This window comes from Phallusia mammillata, chromosome 4 (genome assembly GCF_965637545.1).
Source record: "Phallusia mammillata chromosome 4, kaPhaMamm4.hap1.1, whole genome shotgun sequence".
NCBI lineage: Eukaryota > Metazoa > Chordata > Ascidiacea > Phlebobranchia > Ascidiidae > Phallusia > Phallusia mammillata.
Window position 1 is genome coordinate 20,224,620 of NC_137255.1, and position 23,726 is coordinate 20,248,345.

At 38.4% G+C, this 23,726-nt stretch overlaps 5 protein-coding genes across 5 annotated transcripts; 2 read left to right on the forward strand and 3 right to left on the reverse strand.

Annotated features, from left to right (window-relative positions):
• Positions 1–2,957: 2,957 nt before the first annotated feature.
• Positions 2,958–6,221, reverse strand: LOC145224284 (uncharacterized). The gene is made up of 7 exons (XM_080090752.1): positions 5,688–6,221; positions 5,331–5,380; positions 4,549–4,647; positions 4,110–4,301; positions 3,727–3,864; positions 3,325–3,413; positions 2,958–3,193 (listed from the first exon to the last, which is right to left on the reverse strand). The coding sequence occupies exons 1-7, from the start codon at positions 5,758–5,760 to the stop codon at positions 3,067–3,069; spliced, it is 768 nt and encodes a 255-aa protein (XP_079946878.1). The 5' UTR covers positions 5,761–6,221; the 3' UTR covers positions 2,958–3,066.
• A 52-nt stretch (positions 6,222–6,273) lies between these two features.
• LOC145223592 (uncharacterized) lies at positions 6,274–12,409 on the reverse strand (the record flags this gene model as incomplete). The annotated part of the gene is made up of 9 exons (XM_080089994.1): positions 6,274–6,706; positions 6,893–7,001; positions 7,154–7,259; positions 8,022–8,170; positions 8,293–8,425; positions 8,493–8,589; positions 11,302–11,552; positions 11,625–11,829; positions 12,312–12,409. Coding segments are annotated over 9 exons (1,200 nt in total), but the record flags the coding sequence as incomplete, so codon positions are not given.
• LOC145224283 (beta-1,4-glucuronyltransferase 1-like) lies at positions 8,938–10,573 on the forward strand. The gene has a single exon (XM_080090751.1). The coding sequence runs from the start codon at positions 8,980–8,982 to the stop codon at positions 10,318–10,320; it is 1,341 nt and encodes a 446-aa protein (XP_079946877.1). The 5' UTR covers positions 8,938–8,979; the 3' UTR covers positions 10,321–10,573.
• Positions 12,410–13,474: 1,065 nt separating the features above from the next.
• On the forward strand, positions 13,475–17,380 carry LOC145224155 (uncharacterized). The gene is made up of 5 exons (XM_080090590.1): positions 13,475–13,608; positions 14,329–14,446; positions 14,507–14,619; positions 15,008–15,315; positions 16,337–17,380. Exons 1-5 carry the CDS (start codon positions 13,486–13,488, stop codon positions 16,767–16,769), a joined length of 1,095 nt encoding a protein of 364 aa, XP_079946716.1. The 5' UTR covers positions 13,475–13,485; the 3' UTR covers positions 16,770–17,380.
• A 3,039-nt stretch (positions 17,381–20,419) lies between these two features.
• LOC145224010 (uncharacterized) lies at positions 20,420–23,683 on the reverse strand. Its single transcript, XM_080090424.1, has 7 exons — positions 23,150–23,683; positions 22,793–22,842; positions 22,011–22,109; positions 21,572–21,763; positions 21,189–21,326; positions 20,787–20,875; positions 20,420–20,655 (listed from the first exon to the last, which is right to left on the reverse strand). The coding sequence occupies exons 1-7, from the start codon at positions 23,220–23,222 to the stop codon at positions 20,529–20,531; spliced, it is 768 nt and encodes a 255-aa protein (XP_079946550.1). The 5' UTR covers positions 23,223–23,683; the 3' UTR covers positions 20,420–20,528.
• Positions 23,684–23,726: the final 43 nt, after the last annotated feature.

Genomic DNA, 23,726 nt, shown 5'->3' on the forward strand with positions numbered 1-23,726 from the left:
TTTTAATGAGTTCTGATTGAAGATTAATTCAACTACTATTCGTCAAACGTCCCGTTTCAATTGAATATAGCAGAGCTATAAACGCAAGGAAATGACGAGTTTCATTTGCCACTGATATTGCTTCAACAGCAACCGTTGATCGCTTCCTCCATTCTACAGCCTGCCTTTTCGGTTTGACTTGCTGGCTTGGCACGTTCAAGTTAATGTATACCATTAACAGTTTTAGGTTATTCCTTACTCAGTTCTTAACACTGTTAATGAAGTATGCACCCAAACGCGCTGCAAGACTCCTGGTTTGTAGGCTACTGGGCGCTCTGTGTAGGATGGATTGGCGAACACTGGGGTTTATATGGTGCAGTTTTGTGCTTCTCAACTTCGGAGTGTACTTCGCGATATATTCGCCAACGTGGAGTAAAAGAGTAGACAGAGTTTGGTGGCTTTGGCCTACGTACGACGATTGGAGTGTAGTTGGAAGTCAAATATTGCGATTTGGTGGAGTCAATCAACTTGGGTGGTTGCCGCCAAGTAAAAGCAATTTGGAAAAGGATGAGTTGATGCAACAGCTATGGAAAGCCAACATGAACGTTTCACATCAGGTACAACAAGTTTGGTGTAGTTAATTGGATTAAAAGGTTACGTTAATCAAAACTTATAGTCAAGAACCTCGCGCGGCAAACCTTTTTTCGCACTATTTGTTTGACCAGGGACCGGAAACCCCTGACACGCGTGCCAAACTTTAGTTGATTATTCATGACCCGCCACAAGTGTTCAGAAGATACGATTTAAGTACGTTTGATATAATTTTAATTATTACAGCGCTTGTTTTGCATTTGTTAAGATGCAATAGTCCTAAAAAAACTACACGAACGAACCGCTTAGTTTTATTTTAAATCAACAAGTATTAAACAAAAATGTTGGCCTATAGCCCTATAACGTAGGTTTGTAAGAGGGCTCGAAATTGGGGCTCGAAAAAGCCAGAAAACCGCTCCCCAACCAAAAGTATTTGATAAAACCCAAGTAAGGCCTTTTATACCTAAAACCTTTTGTTACAGAAAGTCTTCGCGAGAAAACATATTATACTGTTGGCATTTGAAACTCAGCAATCATCCTATTTAACGGAACAGTCTTGTTCTGCTCCTTGCATGGTAACCACTGATAAGAAACTGCGACATTCAGCTTCTGCCGTAGTTCATCGAATACTAGACAACGACGGGGTGCCAAGGAGGTAGAATCTTGGTTACGTTGTAACGAACCAGTAGCACTGATAACTAATCCATTTATTTCAGTTTTCCAAATCAGTTATTTGTGTGGATGAGCGATAAAAATCCGTCGGAAACTATGCGCCATGCAACATACATAAAGACGAAATATGACGACTATTTCAATTTGACAATGTCATATAGGTACGCCTGAATGGCTAAATCATTTGTAATGCTGCTTAAGTTAAGTTGACGGGTTTGGATTGAAACAAGAAAGAGCTCACGTACACCTATGTTTTTTTTATTTTGGGTGATTGAGCTAGGTATGAGGACATGTTTAATACACATTTTTTTCAGATTAGACTCGGATATCTCTTTACCCCACTATTCCGGCCATTCTATTCGGAGTGACAGTAGTGACAGAGATATTAACCGACTTTTCTTACAAAAGAACAGACTTGCGATATGGCTAATTGATGGTTTATGGACAATCCCCAAAGGTTAGAAAGGTACCTGAACCTTCTTGGTACACTAGCATTCATTTATAACTGCGGCAAATTGTTACATTTTCTTTACAGCAAAGGGAACACATGTTCAAATGGTTTTAAGTCTCATAGAAATCGGATTCAAGCTTGATATTGCTGTAGCACCACCCAGCGACGAGTCAGCTACAATGAGGCATCCACTTACCGGATACAAATTTTACTTTGCACTTGAAAACGGAATGCATTGTAGAGACTACGTTACAAGTCAGGTTTGGCAAAACGCTTTTGTAATAGGCCTTGTCCCTGTCATATGGGGTCCAAAACGGGAGGATTTAGACAACCTTCTCCCGAAAAACTCCTACATATTTGTGGAGGACTTTCAAGCCCCGGAAGAACTTGCAAATTATCTCGAATACCTGGATCGTGACCACGTGGCTTATAAGCAGTATTTCGCGTGGCGACTTGAAGGTACATATTTTTCAAAGACGAGGGTCCAAGCTACATGGAGTTGTCAATTATGTTTACAACTTCATAACGACGACCATTTTGAGGAGCTTTCAGGCCATCGTCCGAAATACAATGTGCCATCGCTGTTTGCTTGGTGGTATTTACGGGAAACTCGAATCTGCTTGATGCCTTACGCATGGACGGAGTACTTTGGTAACATATGGTTTACGCTTCTATTGTTTGCTGAAGTTCGTTTTTCAGCATTCACATATTGGCGGTTTTACATGTGGTTTTGCATGACTTGCACATTGTCGTTTGTTGCATACTTAGTAATTGGTTCTGATCGTCAACGCACTCGTTTAGTTCGGCGCAGGTCCAAGTATAATCGATTTGCGTGAAATGTGTTCTGGTTACCCACAAATGACAACCGACCTTTAGTCTACATTAAACCGGTGATTCATTTCGGTTTGAAAGCAGGAAAATCTATTCCACATTATAAATAATATTCGTGCATATTTTGCTTAAGAAATTCAACACTTTAAAGTGGGAGTTGAGATATAAATCCGTAACTGGGATCAGCACTGAAGCATCGATGCAGACCAGCGATCGCGTTACACTCATATGGAAATCATATAGTAAGCATCAGCTATCTACGAGTTTTTTCGGGACTCGCGCTTTACCAACTGAGCTACACACATAAGTGCACTAGTTTCCTAACAATATTTAAAAAGCTAGGGTGATATTTGATAGCAAATGGTGCAGTTCATTTTTAATGGGACAGAAAACCGCGAAAAGGAGAAAATCCAATTCAATCATACTCTAGAAATCCATTTGAACAGACACAATACAGTTTTATTTGCATATAAGTTTGACGATACCAACTCCATTCTGTACAAGCATTCAGGGCTCCAAATAAGGAGAAACAAAAAACTTTTTTATATCCAGTAGAAAGCACTAATGAGACCTAAAATCAGCAAGTGAAGTTCGGGTAGTCTCAAAGCAGCTGCATTTCGGTTGCACAGTTTCCCAACACAGCACTGAGTACATCTTTCTACGCCGTTACTGGAAACAAGATATACGGGTATATGTCAATAAATATCTGCAGTATGATGATACATTTAAGTAGATGCATTTTTGACTGAGTTTGCAGTAATAATACTCGATGAGAAAAAATGTCAATCTTTTTGTGTCACCTTTCTTCACATGTTTTATCAAAACCTTCATTTTCACAGGTCTGCAACTGACATCCTCTGACGAAAGTCTGTCCACTTTTTCGTTCCGTCTGAATGAATACGAAATGTGAGACAAGAATGTCGCTAAATTTAGATATTTAGACATGTTTGGTGCTGTGATGTAAGTGGGTTATATTTGTTATCCATCTTTAAGTAAAAATTACGAATGGTTTGGCACAGCTTTCAAGCCGATATGTTATGCAAACTGCTAATTGTGTTTATTCTTGCAATTTTACAAGATTACGCTTTATGCGTTTATGGAGCCAAGTGCAAAATCCAGCACCAGTGCTAGTCCCTAACTACATATCACTAAGTTAACTTAAACAAGTTAAAAAGGAAAGAACGTAACAGGAATGTTGTTACCCAACAATCGGAGCCTGGTAGTAAACATTGTTCCACGTAGCTGCTGTTTTCCATTGACACCGAAAGGTCCTGGTTGCAAACAGGCTGGGTTTCTCCGTTACAAGCGAAGCAGGTTTGTAGGTTCTGATCAGGATAGTTCTGACAAATCACAAAAACAACTTATCATACTGGTTTTGGAAAAGTATACTTTACAAATTACAGTTTAACGCGAAAAAAGGCTTTTTAGTTTCACAAATGTCTTGATTATTTGGCAAATATTGCTAAACTTCCATAAACAGTATTTTTTGATCAACATACAAAGCAATGCACAAACAAATAAAAACGGATACGTTTTTCTTGCATAGAATCAACACAAAAATATGCCATGTTTTCCAACATCCTACCTGAAGCGTTCCTGAATTGCAATGATCAGAGAGACAGCATTTGGCGCAAAGTCGAACCCGACCGGCTTCGGTTTCATGACCGAAGCAAAACTCCTTGCCTTCCATGTGTCGATTGCAGAAAACACCTTGTCTGATGAAATCGGGTTGACCGCAAATGCGAGAATACATCGTAGTTTCTTCGTTTCTTACCGTCTAAAATAAATAGTTAAGTTAGAAAGCCAAGTTATGTGTTTCTGTCGAATGGAACAACTTTTTCTTGTTTTTTTTAGTTTTTAACCTTTCTAAATATTTATTAAAATATTGCGCTGTATTAACTACATAGCCTATAGTTATTCATTTTATACAAAATATAATATAACAGAGGTATTTTTGTAAAAGTAACACAATTGTACCAATGATTGAGAGAACATGTTCAGCTGCAAAATATAAATCTTTTTACCCAACATGCGATTCTTGGTCCGTTGCATGTTGTGTCTTGATGAGTTCCGATCATTCTATTTTGATCGCAGTCGGCACCATCGCAAGTAAAACATTGAAACTAAAAAGAAAAACAGCCTGGAGTTGATATGCGACTTCTTAAAGTATCCAAATACAATCAACTCCAGGTCCAAATACACGACACATTAAAGCACTTAGAACGATCCATAGAAAATATGTTTATTTTCGAAGACATTAAATTATTATTGTTTAAGTAAATCAAATTTAAAAAATCGTTTGACTGTCGTTTCCCGAAATGACGGCTTAAAATTTCTGTCATAAAGAACGAATAGAAGCCAAACAAGTGTAAATCACAGTTGTTGTGTCCAGGTTTTTTTTAAGGTTTGGTTTGGGTGACCGCTAAGTAGTTTTAAGAGACCGCAAGTGTTTCATTTAAATACCAAAAAATAGCCATATTTGCTTAAACGAATTATTTGTTAGGCTACTGGCAAATTTTGGGAAACCGCTGGACAAAACACCTTAAAAAAACACTGTGTCCCATTAGCGAATAGTCATCTACTGCAATTGAGAAATGCCAATCAACCACTGCTTCGAACTACGCAGACACGGTGGAAAAACCCGAAAATAATTCGACCTCAAATCTGGGGTGCTTTAGAAACTTAGTGAAGCGAAAACGGCCTTAAAAAGTTTTTGCTCAGAAACTACTAAAGCAAACTTAAAAAATGCGAATCGAGACGTTGTTCGATACCAACATCTTGAACTTGTTAAGTTAAGTGTGTTTACCTGGACATCTGTTGGTGGATTGTCGTCAACCGGATAAAGAAATTGTCCATCTAAATATATTGTAAAATATCACAGTACCAGGCTTGAAAACTAGGCAATATTCCGATTGGGGCATTTTCCTAAACCACTTATCTTCATGTTTAAAAAATGTATTTTCTTCGCAGTAACTAATACAAGGCAAATAGTTACTTATTTCTCAGTTGCCTTTTTTGCACCAACTGTGCTACGCGACGGTCATAAATTTATTTTAGTCAGTCATAGCTTTATTTTTAAGTTGGTAAAAAAGTTTTAGTCTAAAACTCTAAAGTGACCTCAAGCTCGGCCATAGCGGTTTTCGATTTTGTAAATAGAACTTACTTGATTTTGGAAGCAGCAATATGCAGATAAATAGCAAAACTTCTGTTGCTATGGTTTTCTTCATTATACTCATGATGTACGTGTAGCTTTAGGACCCTGACTGCATTAGTACATACTGGACCAATTCTCAAAATAGATCTATCTCGATTTCACGTATGAATGACTGCAAATAAGTTCGTCAGTGCCTTCTTCGTTTTCTGGTATCTTGTAATCGTTGTTAAGATCACGCATAGCATTCTTTCTCGTTACGCAGCGATTTGTTAAGAAGACAAGCGCCGTGACTGTGTATTTTACCTATGGGCGTTGATTTTTGTTTCTTCTTGTTCTGATGGCTTTATCTGTGGATTCTCACAAGTATTTCTTTTTCGTCTCGGTGTGTAGTTTTGTAAACTTCATGCTGTCTGCTTTTTTGTGTGTTGTTTGTGTCAGGGCGTTCGTTTCATTGGAAATTTGCGTAACTGAATACGGCTTTGGTTAACTGAAACCAAATCGACTATTTGGTCATTTTTATACAGTTATACCTAAAAAAAAATGGAAAAAATCTTTACAAAAGTAAATTTTAGTCGAACCAATGACACTCACACACTTTCAAAATTAAAAAGCATGTTTGGGTATGTGAGAACAAATAGCGTCAAAGGTACGATAAGACCGGAAACGACGGTGCCCAATGTTGTTTTGAGCATTCAGATGCGGTGTCAAACGCTCACTTGGCGCCAAAACGAATGTGTTTGCATTGGCGGGTCGACAAAGGCAAACACACTGATTAAATAGGTGCACAAGAGTAAGGTCCACGAAAACAACACAACAACTACATTTTGACACCGATAATTAGGTGGCTAGTCAATGCCATTTCAAACACAGTGTGCACTATTAGTACTCTATAATCAGCACCAAATCTAAAAACATTTGTCACATTTAGGGGGTAGGTGTGCCTTGCTGAACAGTTCTTTCTCAGTGTTCTGTAGCTTCACAAGTTGGGGCAAATTCCAAGCAATAATGAAACCAATAGAAGGACGATACTGAAAAACAAGGTGAATTGTATCAAAAGTTCAAGAAATCTAAACAAAAATATGTCTAAAAAAATTATGTTACAAAAACATACTTCGCAAACAAAAAATAAAGTTTCATAAAACCAATTCATTTTGTAACAAAGGTAAAGGTTATATTTGTTTGGTTAGCAACAGCTACAAATCAACGCCTTGTACCTTATCGTATTGGCGGCACTCGAGCATGTGAGTCGATTTACTGGATTATTTTCCATACACGAGCCTTGGTTGGCCCCAGCAGACGTTGTGATGGCTTCCAAACTCTCGCCTGTTCAGTAAAAACATTAAATCATGATGAGAGGGCATAAAATTGTAAAGCGACCCCAGCTAATGCAGTGCAACAAACGAGACAACGTTTATAGATAAATGAACGATACGCTTGTCAGTGTTGTATGTATAAATTATGTTTGGAGTACATACCGTCCCCGACGATTTCAACTAGCATGGACATTCCTTGTTCAGCATCTGCCAGTAAGTGACAATGAACCAGAACAACTCCAGTGTAAGTGTCAGTGCGGAAACGGATCTGTTGTAAAACAAAACAAAAATGCAGTTTCGTTGGACCACACCGTTTCGTTGCATCTAACAGTTATAATTAGATTCTAACTGTTAAAGCTGGTTTAGTGATGCTTCCCGATAGACCAGGGGTTTTAATGCAGAAACATTAAAACTCGTTTGGTGTAAAATTTGCGGTGCAATGTTTGAATGAGTTATAAAAGACCTTAGCTCAGAGTTGCAAGTCGGGCCGGGCTTTTCGGGCCGGGTTCGGGTTCGGGCCGGGTTCGGGCTTAGGTATTTGTGAGAAAACGGGCTTAAAACGGGCCTGACTTTACGTTCCGTGTCCGCCATTTTTTTAAATAAAATCACTCAGCTAAGTAACAAGTCTCTGGATTTGACCTAATGCCCACCCTACTCTAAAAAATATTGTTTACGCCATTGTCTACTATTGTTCATTGTGTTTGTTGTCTTTCTCTTTTTTCTTTCTCATCCTTTGTTGCGAGGCTTTCGTGGATAGGCCTGTTAATCAAAATTTCGGGCCTAAACGGGCTTCTCAAAAACGTTTCGGGTTCGGGCCGGGCTTCGGGCTTATACTTTCGGGTTCGGGCCGGGTTCGGGCTCAGATTTTGGGCCCGCTTGCAACTCTGCCTTAGCTTCTATATAGTTTCGGCGATGTTTTTTTTCACGTTAGCTGGTCCATCTAGTTGTAGTACTTTAGACACCCCTGCACACTGCTAAACATGCGCTGGTAAAATAACTTTAAGAAAAAAAAAGAAAAAAATTCATGTACTGTAATGTTTGATAGAGGGGGAACCAAGATCGTATCCATCCAATCTCCAACTTGTGCGTAACCAATTGTCCCAGTACCTCCTTCTGCCTGCCTTACTTCATGACCCAGGTACTGCAGGGCATTGACAGGTGGCTGGATCACAACCGATTCTGCAAATATTATCAACTTTAACCAAAAATGTAACATGATTTCTGTTATGTCATGATACACAAGCGGTCCGTCAAAACAATTTGGCAAGGCGTATAAGCCGAAGTACTTGGTTATATTTTACCGTTGTAACCGCTGTACTGCCATTTGCAAGTCTCATCTCCATCATTGTCTGTGTCATACTGACTGAACAATCTCCAGTTCGATCCACCGTCATCGACTCCGTACGGTCCAGTGTATGTGTTGTAACTAATAACCTGCGAGAAAACATCCAGTACAATTTGATGTAAGATTATACAGAAACAGGTTGTTTGAAAAAATTACCTGAAATGTATTGATGTGGATGTGAATGGGATGGGACGTGACATATTCTGTATTGGTGAGCTGCCATTCTTGAATCGTTCCAACCCTTGCTCTATACCTGCAGATGAACAAAAATACACATTTATTTAGTTGTAATGTTTGGCAATTAAGATACTGTGCAAGTTTGCCTAATTAGACCAAAACATCCGATATGTCGTACTATTTTAGAACCATCTCAAAAAAAGTCATGTCAAACTAGCATGTTATATCCTAACAAGCAAAGTCAAACGGTTACCCAGGCAAAAAATCCAATATTTTTTTAGCAGGCCATATTTAATTTTGTTGTGTTACTTAGTACTTAATAATCAAAAACAGTTTTGCTAATTGTTTGCGACGCACACGGGAAAGGTTTGCAAAACCACATTGCCTGAGGCGGTAACGAGCCAGCCGCAAAAAGTGTGTCAGAAAGTCTTGCTTCGTGTCTACTGTACAGCGCTGGTGATACCATATGACTGTTCAACGGTTACTGCAAGGTTCTTTTATGGTAAAGAGAAAATGCAGTTGGAACAAGATTACAGTAGCTTTGCTGGTTGTCTTTTTGCTGGTAGGCTATTTACAGGCGCAGTTAAATCGCAGTTTAGTTCGGTTACAAAAGGAATTTTTGCAGTCCCATCTTGGCCAAGCTGAAGAATGGGGAGAATACATGGTGGTGTGGAATACACTGTCTGTTGCTGCTGTAAAGAAAAATACAACTTCAAAAGATGACGACGTAACGCTTGTGACGCAATGCTCAGTCAACAATTTACATTATTTAATACAAACTAACTGGCACTGGGACGGTGCAATATCAGTGGCACTGTTCGTCCCAGGTTCCCACGCGTTACAAGCATATTTTGGAGTCAAGTATATGAAGAAATGTCACAAGCTCCACAGAATTCGATTCCACTTTGTCTATCCACGCGACAGGCCGCCGGTATTTGATGCAGACATTTTTCAACTTTGGTTTAAATTTATTACGCCGAAAGTGGACTGCAACCGTCTTCTTGAAGTACTCAGGAATTTTACAGCTTCTAATTACGCCCACGGCGATCTGCAATATCCCCAAAACACTTTACGCAACGTCGCGAAAAGCGCTTCACAAACCAAGTATGTGTTTGTACTGGACGTCGACGTAATGCCGTCACGTGACACGAGGGCGCAATTTGTCAAGTTTTTGTCCGAAAGCGAGTTTCAGCAATTGCGCCACCCGGCGGTGTTCGTTGCCCCGGCTTTTGAGATCGAAAACCGAACTCCGATGCCTTTATCTAAAACACAACTGGTGCACGCTTTAAAACAAGACGTGGTTCGACCATTTCACATTGAAACATGCCCGAAGTGCCATAAAGCGACACTATACGATGATTGGATGGCGATTACTCGCACCGCAAATATCACAACTGCTTTTGAGCTTGCATGGGCCCCATCCTGGGAACCTTTCTACATTGGCCCTATTGACGTACCGGACTATGACGAGCGCTTCAAGCAGTACGGGTTTGATCGTATCAGCCACACATGTGAGCTTTACATGGCCGGTTACCATTTCCACCTCCTTGCCCACGCGTTTGTGGTACATGCGGGTTATAAACGCCCAGGAGAATTTCATCTTCGTAAAGAGCAGGAAAACAGAAGAAACTGGATGTTGTTCGAAAATGTTTTTGTCCCGGAAATGGTACGAAAGTACAACAGTAACGGAAAAACGTGTCTTGGTAGCAATAGGAGGCAAGGAAAGGCCAAAGTATCGGTCCAAAATCACTTGAAAATGAGTTCTAAAAAGAAGAAACTGAAGGCGGATATCAACGAGGAGTTATGAGAAGTAAAATTGAACTTATCGATGCTGTGAAGGTTATGAAGCAACAACAATAAAAGACGTGGATGCTCACTATGAATGACTGACTGGATGTTTATGCAACAAACAAATATTATATTGTGTTATTTTTGTGCAGGGTTTACGCGAAGAAGCGTAATCATGATGTTTTTCGATCAGTAAAATGTTTGCCTTCTTGCAGTGCCTCACAACCCAAAAGCTGTATTTCAAACAACGATGAAACCTTTTATTTATTTTATTTTACCTCATTCCACTTGCTCGCAAGTATTTAAGAAGAATTTGATAAAGTGAAAATTATAAAAGCGCATATATTAATAATAGCGTCTGCAGCTACCAATGTAATTAGAGATAAACCAGTTTTTACGTAGGCCAGTTTTTGTCTGCATTTTAGCGAGGAATTCTGATAAAATCCGCTTGGTACTTATTTACACACCTAATGTGACAAAGGCGTCTCACCACAAGTCAACACATATTGCGGCAGAGAATACAAGCTATGGCCTGTCTAAATGTTAACCACAACTATTAGCCCTCAAATATTGACAATCTCAGGCTTAATTCCGGCCTGACTTGACATTCTCTGTCTCTAATTATTTGGAATTAAACTTTATAGGTAAATAGCTAGTTTCTGGACCTAACTTAATTCCCAACAGCCCTAAAAGGATTTGTTCAACATTGTCTATAAATTGTATTCTGTATCATAAGTTTGTCAATCAAACTTTCGGGTCCACGTACTGGGCTTCTCAAAAACGATTCTTTCGATCCACGGGCTGGGCTGGGCTGGGCTGGGCTTCGGGCTTATGCTTCCGGGCCAGGCACGAATTACAACTCTGAGCTATCTGCTTTGCTAAGCTACATTGCATATCAAGGAACACAAAACATGAAAAAAATGTGCAGCTTAAAGTTTAGATTTTGTAAGAATGTAGTGAAAAGAATGTGTCAAATAAGGCTTTTTCTCCCAAAACCAACCTTATTGTTTCGCTGTAATCTTGTCTGTTCAAAGTGTCTGTTGGCGTGACTTCGATCACGAATTTGCCGCACACGTCACCAGGATCTACGTCACGAAGGTCAGTGATGTACGCAGGTTTGGGGGGCAAGGTCGAAGGGAAGCTTGAAACTTGTGTAGCTGTGCCTGTTACACTTAGATGAGCCAGGATTCCTGTAAAACTGGGATGCTCGCCCATCGATTCTTCGTCCACCTCCGAAAAAGTTGATCTTAGCTGATAAAATATAAGAATGTGATAAATTTAAAAATACTGCATGTTACTGTCGCCAAACAAAATTGACCCTACCTGGTACTCTCCAGCAGTTTCGCATACAACCAGCCAATCAACACGCCCAGCTGCCACAACCAAACTCCTGCCTAACCGTTGATCTCGCGGTTTATCAAGATAATGTCCGTCCAATGCGATCTCCTTTACTGAACATGGGCTGCCGGTGCCATCAGTCAGTGTTATGTGCAAGGCAAGGGCGTAGAGGCCACCAGCATTTAGAAGTCTGCATCGCAACGTTTCAAGATATATTTTCATACTTAAACAGCAACAAAACTGGGTCATATTCGTTTTTGAATTAGTTTTTAAGCAAGATGTTTGTCCCATGGCAAAGGTTATCAAGCTTTTTTCCGTTAACCCTTGGGCACTTTTAAAGACAGCAATTGCCCATATTTGTTGCAAACAAACTTAATTCGTTAATTGTTGCAAAACCAAACAGTAGTTAAGTTTTCTGTTAAAGTGCACTGCCGATAATATTAGTTATTTTATCGTGTGTGCATTATAGAAACAATGTGGACCGATTCGATTAAAGTTAATTCAATTTCACCCTCAATGATGTCAACCTTGATGCTTTTTTTCTCTTATAATTTCCTAAAGAATGTGAAATTGACCCCTTGTTGTGAAATCCACATGGAATGCATTAAAGTCAAAGACGATAAACATGCTTGGTGTAAAACTAAAGTTCAAATTCATAAAAATAAAATCTACCTGAACCGTGATATCTCTCCAGCTTTGATAGCAAGATTAGGTTGCAACTGTCCGTTTATCAAAGTGTGCTGAATATTGTTTGCTGGGTCCTCGATGAAATTTCGATGACGTCATCACCTATGAAATGACGTCATTTTAATTCTATTTTTTCATGAAATTGCAGTTTATTGATGTTTTTCGTTACAATTATTAGTTACAAGTTGTTTTACAAACACTTCGTTACAAAATTTTATCTGTGTTATTTTGATTACGTCATTAATTAGCTCATGACGTCATAATCATTAATTTCAGTTTGTTATTCTACAGTATTAAATAATAAAATTAATGTATATGGAACTTGTTTTCAATGATATTTATTGGCTAATTTGACATTTCACTGACTTATTATAATGTTTACCAACCAGCTGTACACACATAATGCATTCACAAGTTTTTTTAAATGGAATGTTTATTATGTATTATTACACCACAACATGTAAAATTTGTAAACACATTGCATATAAGTTTGCAGAAAAAACACAATTTCAAGCCTTCCCAAGGTACTTTGCATTGATTCTTCTGTATTTGTTGTCCATTCGTGAGGCCACATCTCCTCATCATTTGACAAATGTAAATGCATTTGTGGGCCAGATACAATCATAATATAGGTCAGCAAGCACCAACTTCCAAAGTCAAAGTGCTTCTGCAACAGTTGTTTTCTTGATAAATAACTGTTGTCACCACTAATAATAAAGCTAAACTGACTCATACAGTTGTATATTCAAGCAAATCAAGGCAAATTTACAGGCCCTAACTACCCACTTTCAAGCCCAATTCAGCTGCACACATATCAAATTGTAAACAAAGATGGCCGCAACACGCACGCAAAGCCCTGAAATCAACTCCAAGCAGCTGTCTGTGAATCAGTCAAGCGTAAAATATCAAAAAACGGCTCAAAAACAAAAATTTGAAAAAAACATGTTTTTTTCTAAATTTTCACTTTCTCCTTACTGTAATTAATTTTTTTTAAATACTAACATATCATTTTTTTCAAATAAATTGAAGCCAATATGCATAAGCTTTCCAACGCACCCCAGTTGGAAAAAAAATTCGCACTAATACGATTTTTGTCGCTGCTAACAACGAGGCATGTCTCCATGCGCATTTATGCGCCCGTGGCAGTTAAAGGGTTAACATGGGAATAACATGCGCTTCTTTTCGCAGTTACGATACAACAAGAGGCGAACATTTCTGGCTTTTGTTGAACACTGATCCGCTTAGGAGTCATATACTTACATTCCAAAGATTCAAAGTTAGGGTAAGTAGAAACTGTTCACAAATTTGTAATATAACGAGCCACTATAGTAATTCAACGTTAAGGATTACTGACATGTATTAAAATTACTGTAAACTTATGAAGTCTTTTCATTTCACCCTCTTTGGGAAAGATATACATCACCCAAAATTGTTGGGCATCATCGTATCTTTTTAAACAGAATCAGTACGTCTAAATTTAACCTTAAGCGCATTTTGTAATCACATACTTGCACTAGAGTTAATACTGATTTATCCCTGTCATTGCCTTTCTCAAGCATTCCTTGCCGTTAGGAGTCCTAACTTAGGACGCTATAATTAATCAGCGTGTGCCCGTCACACGGCAAGTGTGCTTCGTTTGTTTCTTTTTGGTCGTTGTAAGCCCTGTTTCTGGCGCTTCAGAGCCTTCTGGAAACCGCGTGTGCCTAGCCAGTTCTTCTAAGGCCGTTTTGTTGTTTGCTTCCAATTTGGTTTCGTACGCAATTGCTTCGAAGTTTGTTATATTGCTTTATACAATATATAATGACAGTTTATATATTGAAGGCAGTTAGCGCTCGAACAAGTGCAATTTACACAGACTTTCAGCAACAAAATTTATTGGAAGCCACAGCCTAACAATAAAAATACAAACAAACATGACCTTTAGTCTGTATTCAACGTTTTTTTTGCGATGAGCAAAATTGATTGCAATTTGACACAGTGACAGGTTTGCAAGTTGTTGCAGGTTGTATCGTATAACCAATACACTGGACCGATCTCTGTGCAAAATGAAGCCGAATGGGAATTGTGGTACACAGAGTGTGATGGGGATATTGAAAGAAAACCATGCTGCACTACATCAGGTTTTTCTCAATTCATTTGAATTTATATTGTATCTTGTACATATTTGTATTTATTTTCAGATATTTGTTTAAACTACACTTTTAGCAGTTTAACAACGGACGTTGCCCCAAACGAAATGTTATCAAACACACCTATATCAGTGGTGGCAATTCCTCCGCTAGGAAACTTGACGGTACCATAATGTCTTTAGTAAAATATTGTCAATGTTTGTTTTTTTAATTCCACAAGATGTCGCTACGGAGCTGGAATGTATGCAATAAAATTTCGTTACAAATCTTTGAGTTGTCCACCCAGTTGCATAGTCCAACTTAGTATTTTGTATGCCTTTACAACAGTTGAACAAAATCAAATATGCAACAGGTTGGACGAAATGTTTGTTCATTTCATATATTCGAGTGATCAACATGTTATAATTTCTAATCCAAGTTGTAAAACCGCACTTATTACATTTGTAGTTAACACCGTGTACTCTTGATCGCTCTTCTGTTAGGGGCCAAACCTTCTAAAGGCGGAGTCCAATCAATGCTAAACAAACAACATATAAATATATTTGCATTAAGATTGCACTAGAAGCCTCTGCAACGGCATCAAGCGTTGAAATATCAAGTAGCAGATTGCCCGAACTTGATGCAGGAGCCCGGTTCTTATACTCTGTATCTGCTGATGCGTCTTCCACTGCAGAGAGTAACTCCTGTAATCCTCTCTCCTGTCACCCATGCAACATCCCGTTTATTTCATTGGACTCTTTGACTTGCTCAAAAGCAGAAAGTGAGGAACCGTCTTGTGACACAACATCTCGCCCTGCAACAACGTCCAACCAAACATCACTTCCTAATACAACGGCAACAACAAGTACAGAAACGCCGGAGTAAGTTTAAAGTAGCAACCAACAAAAGTATCAACTTCTCGACTATAGATTTCAATAAACCACATGATTTGTAACTATGTAGAACTGATTTGTGTAAAAATCATTGTAGTATAAAATCTATGTTTGTAAAGCTTCAAGCAGTTTTTGTGTTATTTTTTAACAATTATTACCACACAAAAGACTGCTGAAAAGCTTCGTCCTACAGTTCGGAATAGGGCTGTTATCAAATAAAGGTTTTTAATTTTTCAAATAATCAAATATTTTTTTTCCTTTCAAATCCAATAACCAACTAATTCAAATAATTTAAAACACCTGATACATAAGGCCCAGAGTCATTATTAAATACGGATAGTTGAAATTACTAAACGAATTTCGCAAGCTCTTAGTCATTAAACCTATGCTACTTTTTTCTGTTTAAAATAACAAATTAATACAGATAGAGACATGCTCAGTTATTCCGTAATTTGGCAAAACCGTGTGTTTTCCATGTGTATTGTTTCACTTTATTTCAACAGCTTTTTTGGATAATTGTTGAATTGAATTGTAATCTATAACATTTTATTTGCTTGCTTAAATAACTTTAATTATTCGTGAGTGTAACTAATACTGGAATGAACAGTACATTGTCATGCTTTTTAATCCAACAGTTTTAGGAAAACGCGTTAAAGAACATTCATATAAGGCTGAAAACATATGGTGCAGTGCTTCTGTGTAACCGCAATCCATAAAAATGTCACCAATGTGTTCAAGTAAATTGATTTTGCACATATTTCAAGGTTTACTGCATAACAAAAAATTGTTTGATTATTTGAAATGTGTAAAAAATTATTTGATAAATTTTCAAATAATTATTTACAAATTGCAAATAATCAAACAATTTTTTTTACAGCCCTAGTTCGGAAAGTTATGCAAGCGAATCAGGCCTTGTGGGGCCTAATATTTTGGTTATTTTGGTTAACTTATATCGTTTGTTTGAGGCGATTGTAGGTTGGTGTTAAGTATACGTTTTCACTTGTTGCAGCTTTACAGGGGCCCTGATTGGATCAATTGTTGGCGGAACGGTTTTCATAGCTGGACTTGTGGGTTTAGTGTACTTTCTTTGTCGAAAGCCCAAAACAGCTTCTTCAGTAGGAACAATCAGCAACCCTCATACCACTTTGCCTGCCATGCCTGATAAACCTAATGAACCTCGTTTAGTTTTAAATCAACCTGCTCACCGGGAAACATCTTTTATTGAAAATAGCGTTTTAAGTGCTCCAGGTACGCCGAGACGTTTGCCACCGATAAATGGGACGAATTCGCTCAGCAACGGCAACATACCTTTCAGGACAAAGAAATTGACAACACGTGTGGGGCCTTCGCTATTGGGTGACAATTCGCCGACGTTGGGTCGACCTCTTTTATCTCTTACTGGTCCCAAACCCACAACACACGTTGGCGTCTCTTTGCATTGAAAGCGTCAAGCTGGAACATCAAATCATATTAGACTTAATGCGTAACGTCCAACGTTAGACTGGTGATCTTTAACCTATACACTGTGTTGTTTTGATTTGATGCAGTCCTACTTTAGTAAACAATTTTTGATATGTTTTTGTTTTGAAATTACACATTACTTTTCATATTAATAAATAAGCGTTTCAGGCATGGGCTCCGGTACGTAGGGGCAAGAGGGAGCATTTGCCCATCCCCTGGAATGTCAAAGTGCCGCAAAATTACAACATTTTCTCGAAAAACGTGATGACTGACAAACAATAATGCTCTAAGAAGAGAGGTTGACATAGTCGAAGCAAATGTCTAAACAAGCGACTTTACCGATGTGTGCATTGTTTACGTATCTGGTGTTGTTTCCATAGCCTCTGCCGTCATTATGCGTTTTACAGGGACAAAATGGTTCCTAGTTGCGTGGCTGTACGGGGATTTTTCATCGTTGACGCAAATCTACTGCATATATTTTGTGCCCTGTGTACACAATTACTTGATATTATATCCCTGCAGGTGTGTTTTTGTCAAAATTGGACCACCCCTGGAAAAATTTCTGCCGGACCATGGTTTCAGGTGCTAAATAGTTAGGGTCACGTAAAACTCATTGCTGAAGGTTGAATATGAGTCGCCCAAGCGTTTTCACTGTTTTGTTATGCCCGAGAAATTTTTAATGAGTTCTGATTGAAGATTAATTCAACTACTATTCGTCAAACGTCCCGTTTCAATTGAATATAGCAGAGCTATAAACGCAAGGAAATGACGAGTTTCATTTGCCACTGATATTGCTTCAACAGCAACCGTTGATCGCTTCCTCCATTCTACAGCCTGCCTTTTCGGTTTGACTTGCTGGCTTGGCACGTTCAAGTTAATGTATACCATTAACAGTTTTAGGTTATTCCTTACTCAGTTCTTAACACTGTTAATGAAGTATGCACCCAAACGCGCTGCAAGACTCCTGGTTTGTAGGCTACTGGGCGCTCTGTGTAGGATGGATTGGCGAACACTGGGGTTTATATGGTGCAGTTTTGTGCTTCTCAACTTCGGAGTGTACTTCGCGATATATTCGCCAACGTGGAGTAAAAGAGTAGACAGAGTTTGGTGGCTTTGGCCTACGTACGACGATTGGAGTGTAGTTGGAAGTCAAATATTGCGATTTGGTGGAGTCAATCAACTTGGGTGGTTGCCGCCAAGTAAAAGCAATTTGGAAAAGGATGAGTTGATGCAACAGCTATGGAAAGCCAACATGAACGTTTCACATCAGGTACAACAAGTTTGGTGTAGTTAATTGGATTAAAAGGTTACGTTAATCAAAACTTATAGTCAAGAACCTCGCGCGGCAAACCTTTTTTCGCACTATTTGTTTGACCAGGGACCGGAAACCCCTGACACGCGTGCCAAACTTTAGTTGATTATTCACGACCCGCCACAAGTGTTCAGAAGATACGATTTAAGTACGTTTGATATAATTTTAATTATTACAGCGCTTGTTTTGCATTTGTTAAGATGCAATAGTCCTAAAAAAACTACACGAACGAACCGCTTAGTTTTATTTTAAATCAACAAGTATTAAACAAAAATGTTGGCCTATAGCCCTATAACGTAGGTTTGTAAGAGGGCTCGAAATTGGGGCTCGAAAAAGCCAGAAAACCGCTCCCCAACCAAAAGTATTTGATAAAACCCAAGTAAGGCCTTTTATACCTAAAACCTTTTGTTACAGAAAGTCTTCGCGAGAAAACATATTATACTGTTGGCATTTGAAACTCAGCAATCATCCTATTTAACGGAACAGTCTTGTTCTGCTCCTTGCATGGTAACCACTGATAAGAAACTGCGACATTCAGCTTCTGCCGTAGTTCATCGAATACTAGACAACGACGGGGTGCCAAGGAGGTAGAATCTTGGTTACGTTGTAACGAACCAGTAGCACTGATAACTAATCCATTTATTTCAGTTTTCCAAATCAGTTATTTGTGTGGATGAGCGATAAAAATCCGTCGGAAACTATGCGCCATGCAACATACATAAAGACGAAATATGACGACTATTTCAATTTGACAATGTCATATAGGTACGCCTGAATGGCTAAATCATTTGTAATGCTGCTTAAGTTAAGTTGACGGGTTTGGATTGAAACAAGAAAGAGCTCACGTACACCTATGTTTTTTTTATTTTGGGTGATTGAGCTAGGTATGAGGACATGTTTAATACACATTTTTTTCAGATTAGACTCGGATATCTCTTTACCCCACTATTCCGGCCATTCTATTCGGAGTGACAGTAGTGACAGAGATATTAACCGACTTTTCTTACAAAAGAACAGACTTGCGATATGGCTAATTGATGGTTTATGGACAATCCCCAAAGGTTAGAAAGGTACCTGAACCTTCTTGGTACACTAGCATTCATTTATAACTGCGGCAAATTGTTACATTTTCTTTACAGCAAAGGGAACACATGTTCAAATGGTTTTAAGTCTCATAGAAATCGGATTCAAGCTTGATATTGCTGTAGCACCACCCAGCGACGAGTCAGCTACAATGAGGCATCCACTTACCGGATACAAATTTTACTTTGCACTTGAAAACGGAATGCATTGTAGAGACTACGTTACAAGTCAGGTTTGGCAAAACGCTTTTGTAATAGGCCTTGTCCCTGTCATATGGGGTCCAAAACGGGAGGATTTAGACAACCTTCTCCCGAAAAACTCCTACATATTTGTGGAGGACTTTCAAGCCCCGGAAGAACTTGCAAATTATCTCGAATACCTGGATCGTGACCACGTGGCTTATAAGCAGTATTTCGCGTGGCGACTTGAAGGTACATATTTTTCAAAGACGAGGGTCCAAGCTACATGGAGTTGTCAATTATGTTTACAACTTCATAACGACGACCATTTTGAGGAGCTTTCAGGCCATCGTCCGAAATACAATGTGCCATCGCTGTTTGCTTGGTGGTATTTACGGGAAACTCGAATCTGCTTGATGCCTTACGCATGGACGGAGTACTTTGGTAACATATGGTTTACGCTTCTATTGTTTGCTGAAGTTCGTTTTTCAGCATTCACATATTGGCGGTTTTACATGTGGTTTTGCATGACTTGCACATTGTCGTTTGTTGCATACTTAGTAATTGGTTCTGATCGTCAACGCACTCGTTTAGTTCGGCGCAGGTCCAAGTATAATCGATTTGCGTGAAATGTGTTCTGGTTACCCACAAATGACAACCGACCTTTAGTCTACATTAAACCGGTGATTCATTTCGGTTTGAAAGCAGGAAAATCTATTCCACATTATAAATAATATTCGTGCATATTTTGCTTAAGAAATTCAACACTTTAAAGTGGGAGTTGAGATATAAATCCGTAACTGGGATCAGCACTGAAGCATCGATGCAGACCAGCGATCGCGTTACACTCATATGGAAATCATATAGTAAGCATCAGCTATCTACGAGTTTTTTCGGGACTCGCGCTTTACCAACTGAGCTACACACATAAGTGCACTAGTTTCCTAACAATATTTAAAAAGCTAGGGTGATATTTGATAGCAAATGGTGCAGTTCATTTTTAATGGGACAGAAAACCGCGAAAAGGAGAAAATCCAATTCAATCATACTCTAGAAATCCATTTGAACAGACACAATACAGTTTTATTTGCATATAAGTTTGACGATACCAACTCCATTCTGTACAAGCATTCAGGGCTCCAAATAAGGAGAAACAAAAAACTTTTTTATATCCAGTAGAAAGCACTAATGAGACCTAAAATCAGCAAGTGAAGTTCGGGTAGTCTCAAAGCAGCTGCATTTCGGTTGCACAGTTTCCCAACACAGCACTGAGTACATCTTTCTACGCCGTTACTGGAAACAAGATATACGGGTATATGTCAATAAATATCTGCAGTATGATGATACATTTAAGTAGATGCATTTTTGACTGAGTTTGCAGTAATAATACTCGATGAGAAAAAATGTCAATCTTTTTGTGTCACCTTTCTTCACATGTTTTATCAAAACCTTCATTTTCACAGGTCTGCAACTGACATCCTCTGACGAAAGTCTGTCCACTTTTTCGTTCCGTCTGAATGAATACGAAATGTGAGACAAGAATGTCGCTAAATTTAGATATTTAGACATGTTTGGTGCTGTGATGTAAGTGGGTTATATTTGTTATCCATCTTTAAGTAAAAATTACGAATGGTTTGGCACAGCTTTCAAGCCGATATGTTATGCAAACTGCTAATTGTGTTTATTCTTGCAATTTTACAAGATTACGCTTTATGCGTTTATGGAGCCAAGTGCAAAATCCAGCACCAGTGCTAGTCCCTAACTACATATCACTAAGTTAACTTAAACAAGTTAAAAAGGAAAGAACGTAACAGGAATGTTGTTACCCAACAATCGGAGCCTGGTAGTAAACATTGTTCCACGTAGCTGCTGTTTTCCATTGACACCGAAAGGTCCTGGTTGCAAACAGGCTGGGTTTCTCCGTTACAAGCGAAGCAGGTTTGTAGGTTCTGATCAGGATAGTTCTGACAAATCACAAAAACAACTTATCATACTGGTTTTGGAAAAGTATACTTTACAAATTACAGTTTAACGCGAAAAAAGGCTTTTTAGTTTCACAAATGTCTTGATTATTTGGCAAATATTGCTAAACTTCCATAAACAGTATTTTTTGATCAACATACAAAGCAATGCACAAACAAATAAAAACGGATACGTTTTTCTTGCATAGAATCAACACAAAAATATGCCATGTTTTCCAACATCCTACCTGAAGCGTTCCTGAATTGCAATGATCAGAGAGACAGCATTTGGCGCAAAGTCGAACCCGACCGGCTTCGGTTTCATGACCGAAGCAAAACTCCTTGCCTTCCATGTGTCGATTGCAGAAAACACCTTGTCTGATGAAATCGGGTTGACCGCAAATGCGAGAATACATCGTAGTTTCTTCGTTTCTTACCGTCTAAAATAAATAGTTAAGTTAGAAAGCCAAGTTATGTGTTTCTGTCGAATGGAACAACTTTTTCTTGTTTTTTTTAGTTTTTAACCTTTCTAAATATTTATTAAAATATTGCGCTGTATTAACTACATAGCCTATAGTTATTCATTTTATACAAAATATAATATAACAGAGGTATTTTTGTAAAAGTAACACAATTGTACCAATGATTGAGAGAACATGTTCAGCTGCAAAATATAAATCTTTTTACCCAACATGCGATTCTTGGTCCGTTGCATGTTGTGTCTTGATGAGTTCCGATCATTCTATTTTGATCGCAGTCGGCACCATCGCAAGTAAAACATTGAAACTAAAAAGAAAAACAGCCTGGAGTTGATATGCGACTTCTTAAAGTATCCAAATACAATCAACTCCAGGTCCAAATACACGACACATTAAAGCACTTAGAACGATCCATAGAAAATATGTTTATTTTCGAAGACATTAAATTATTATTGTTTAAGTAAATCAAATTTAAAAAATCGTTTGACTGTCGTTTCCCGAAATGACGGCTTAAAATTTCTGTCATAAAGAACGAATAGAAGCCAAACAAGTGTAAATCACAGTTGTTGTGTCCAGGTTTTTTTTAAGGTTTGGTTTGGGTGACCGCTAAGTAGTTTTAAGAGACCGCAAGTGTTTCATTTAAATACCAAAAAATAGCCATATTTGCTTAAACGAATTATTTGTTAGGCTACTGGCAAATTTTGGGAAACCGCTGGACAAAACACCTTAAAAAAACACTGTGTCCCATTAGCGAATAGTCATCTACTGCAATTGAGAAATGCCAATCAACCACTGCTTCGAACTACGCAGACACGGTGGAAAAACCCGAAAATAATTCGACCTCAAATCTGGGGTGCTTTAGAAACTTAGTGAAGCGAAAACGGCCTTAAAAAGTTTTTGCTCAGAAACTACTAAAGCAAACTTAAAAAATGCGAATCGAGACGTTGTTCGATACCAACATCTTGAACTTGTTAAGTTAAGTGTGTTTACCTGGACATCTGTTGGTGGATTGTCGTCAACCGGATAAAGAAATTGTCCATCTAAATATATTGTAAAATATCACAGTACCAGGCTTGAAAACTAGGCAATATTCCGATTGGGGCATTTTCCTAAACCACTTATCTTCATGTTTAAAAAATGTATTTTCTTCGCAGTAACTAATACAAGGCAAATAGTTACTTATTTCTCAGTTGCCTTTTTTGCACCAACTGTGCTACGCGACGGTCATAAATTTATTTTAGTCAGTCATAGCTTTATTTTTAAGTTGGTAAAAAAGTTTTAGTCTAAAACTCTAAAGTGACCTCAAGCTCGGCCATAGCGGTTTTCGATTTTGTAAATAGAACTTACTTGATTTTGGAAGCAGCAATATGCAGATAAATAGCAAAACTTCTGTTGCTATGGTTTTCTTCATTATACTCATGATGTACGTGTAGCTTTAGGACCCTGACTGCATTAGTACATACTGGACCAATTCTCAAAATAGATCTATCTCGATTTCACGTATGAATGACTGCAAATAAGTTCGTCAGTGCCTTCTTCGTTTTCTGGTATCTTGTAATCGTTGTTAAGATCACGCATAGCATTCTTTCTCGTTACGCAGCGATTTGTTAAGAAGACAAGCGCCGTGACTGTGTATTTTACCTATGGGCGTTGATTTTTGTTTCTTCTTGTTCTGATGGCTTTATCTGTGGATTCTCACAAGTATTTCTTTTTCGTCTCGGTGTGTAGTTTTGTAAACTTCATGCTGTCTGCTTTTTTGTGTGTTGTTTGTGTCAGGGCGTTCGTTTCATTGGAAATTTGCGTAACTGAATACGGCTTTGGTTAACTGAAACCAAATCGACTATTTGGTCATTTTTATACAGTTATACCTAAAAAAAAATGGAAAAAATCTTTACAAAAGTAAATTTTAGTCGAACCAATGACA

Excerpts from the sequence above, each read along its gene's own strand:
- LOC145224284 (XM_080090752.1), bottom strand. The coding sequence starts at position 5,760 with ATGAGTATAATGAAGAAAACCATAGCAACAGAAGTTTTGCTATTTATC. Across the intron at positions 5,381-5,687 it reads ATTGCTGCTTCCAAAATCAA|ATGGACAATTTCTTTATCCG; the intron begins GTAAGTTCTATT and ends CAATATATTTAG. Across the intron at positions 3,865-4,109 it reads GCAATTCAGGAACGCTTCAG|AACTATCCTGATCAGAACCT; the intron begins GTAGGATGTTGG and ends GTGATTTGTCAG.
- LOC145224010 (XM_080090424.1), bottom strand. The coding sequence starts at position 23,222 with ATGAGTATAATGAAGAAAACCATAGCAACAGAAGTTTTGCTATTTATC. Across the intron at positions 20,876-21,188 it reads TACCAGGCTCCGATTGTTGG|ACGGAACGAAAAAGTGGACA; the intron begins GTAACAACATTC and ends GTATTCATTCAG. Across the intron at positions 20,656-20,786 it reads GATAAAACATGTGAAGAAAG|TAACGGCGTAGAAAGATGTA; the intron begins GTGACACAAAAA and ends TCTTGTTTCCAG.
- LOC145224155 (XM_080090590.1), top strand. The coding sequence starts at position 13,486 with ATGGGAATAACATGCGCTTCTTTTCGCAGTTACGATACAACAAGAGGC. Across the intron at positions 13,609-14,328 it reads TCCAAAGATTCAAAGTTAGG|GTTGTATCGTATAACCAATA; the intron begins GTAAGTAGAAAC and ends AAGTTGTTGCAG. Across the intron at positions 15,316-16,336 it reads ACAAGTACAGAAACGCCGGA|CTTTACAGGGGCCCTGATTG; the intron begins GTAAGTTTAAAG and ends CACTTGTTGCAG.
- LOC145224283 (XM_080090751.1), top strand. The coding sequence starts at position 8,980 with ATGACTGTTCAACGGTTACTGCAAGGTTCTTTTATGGTAAAGAGAAAA.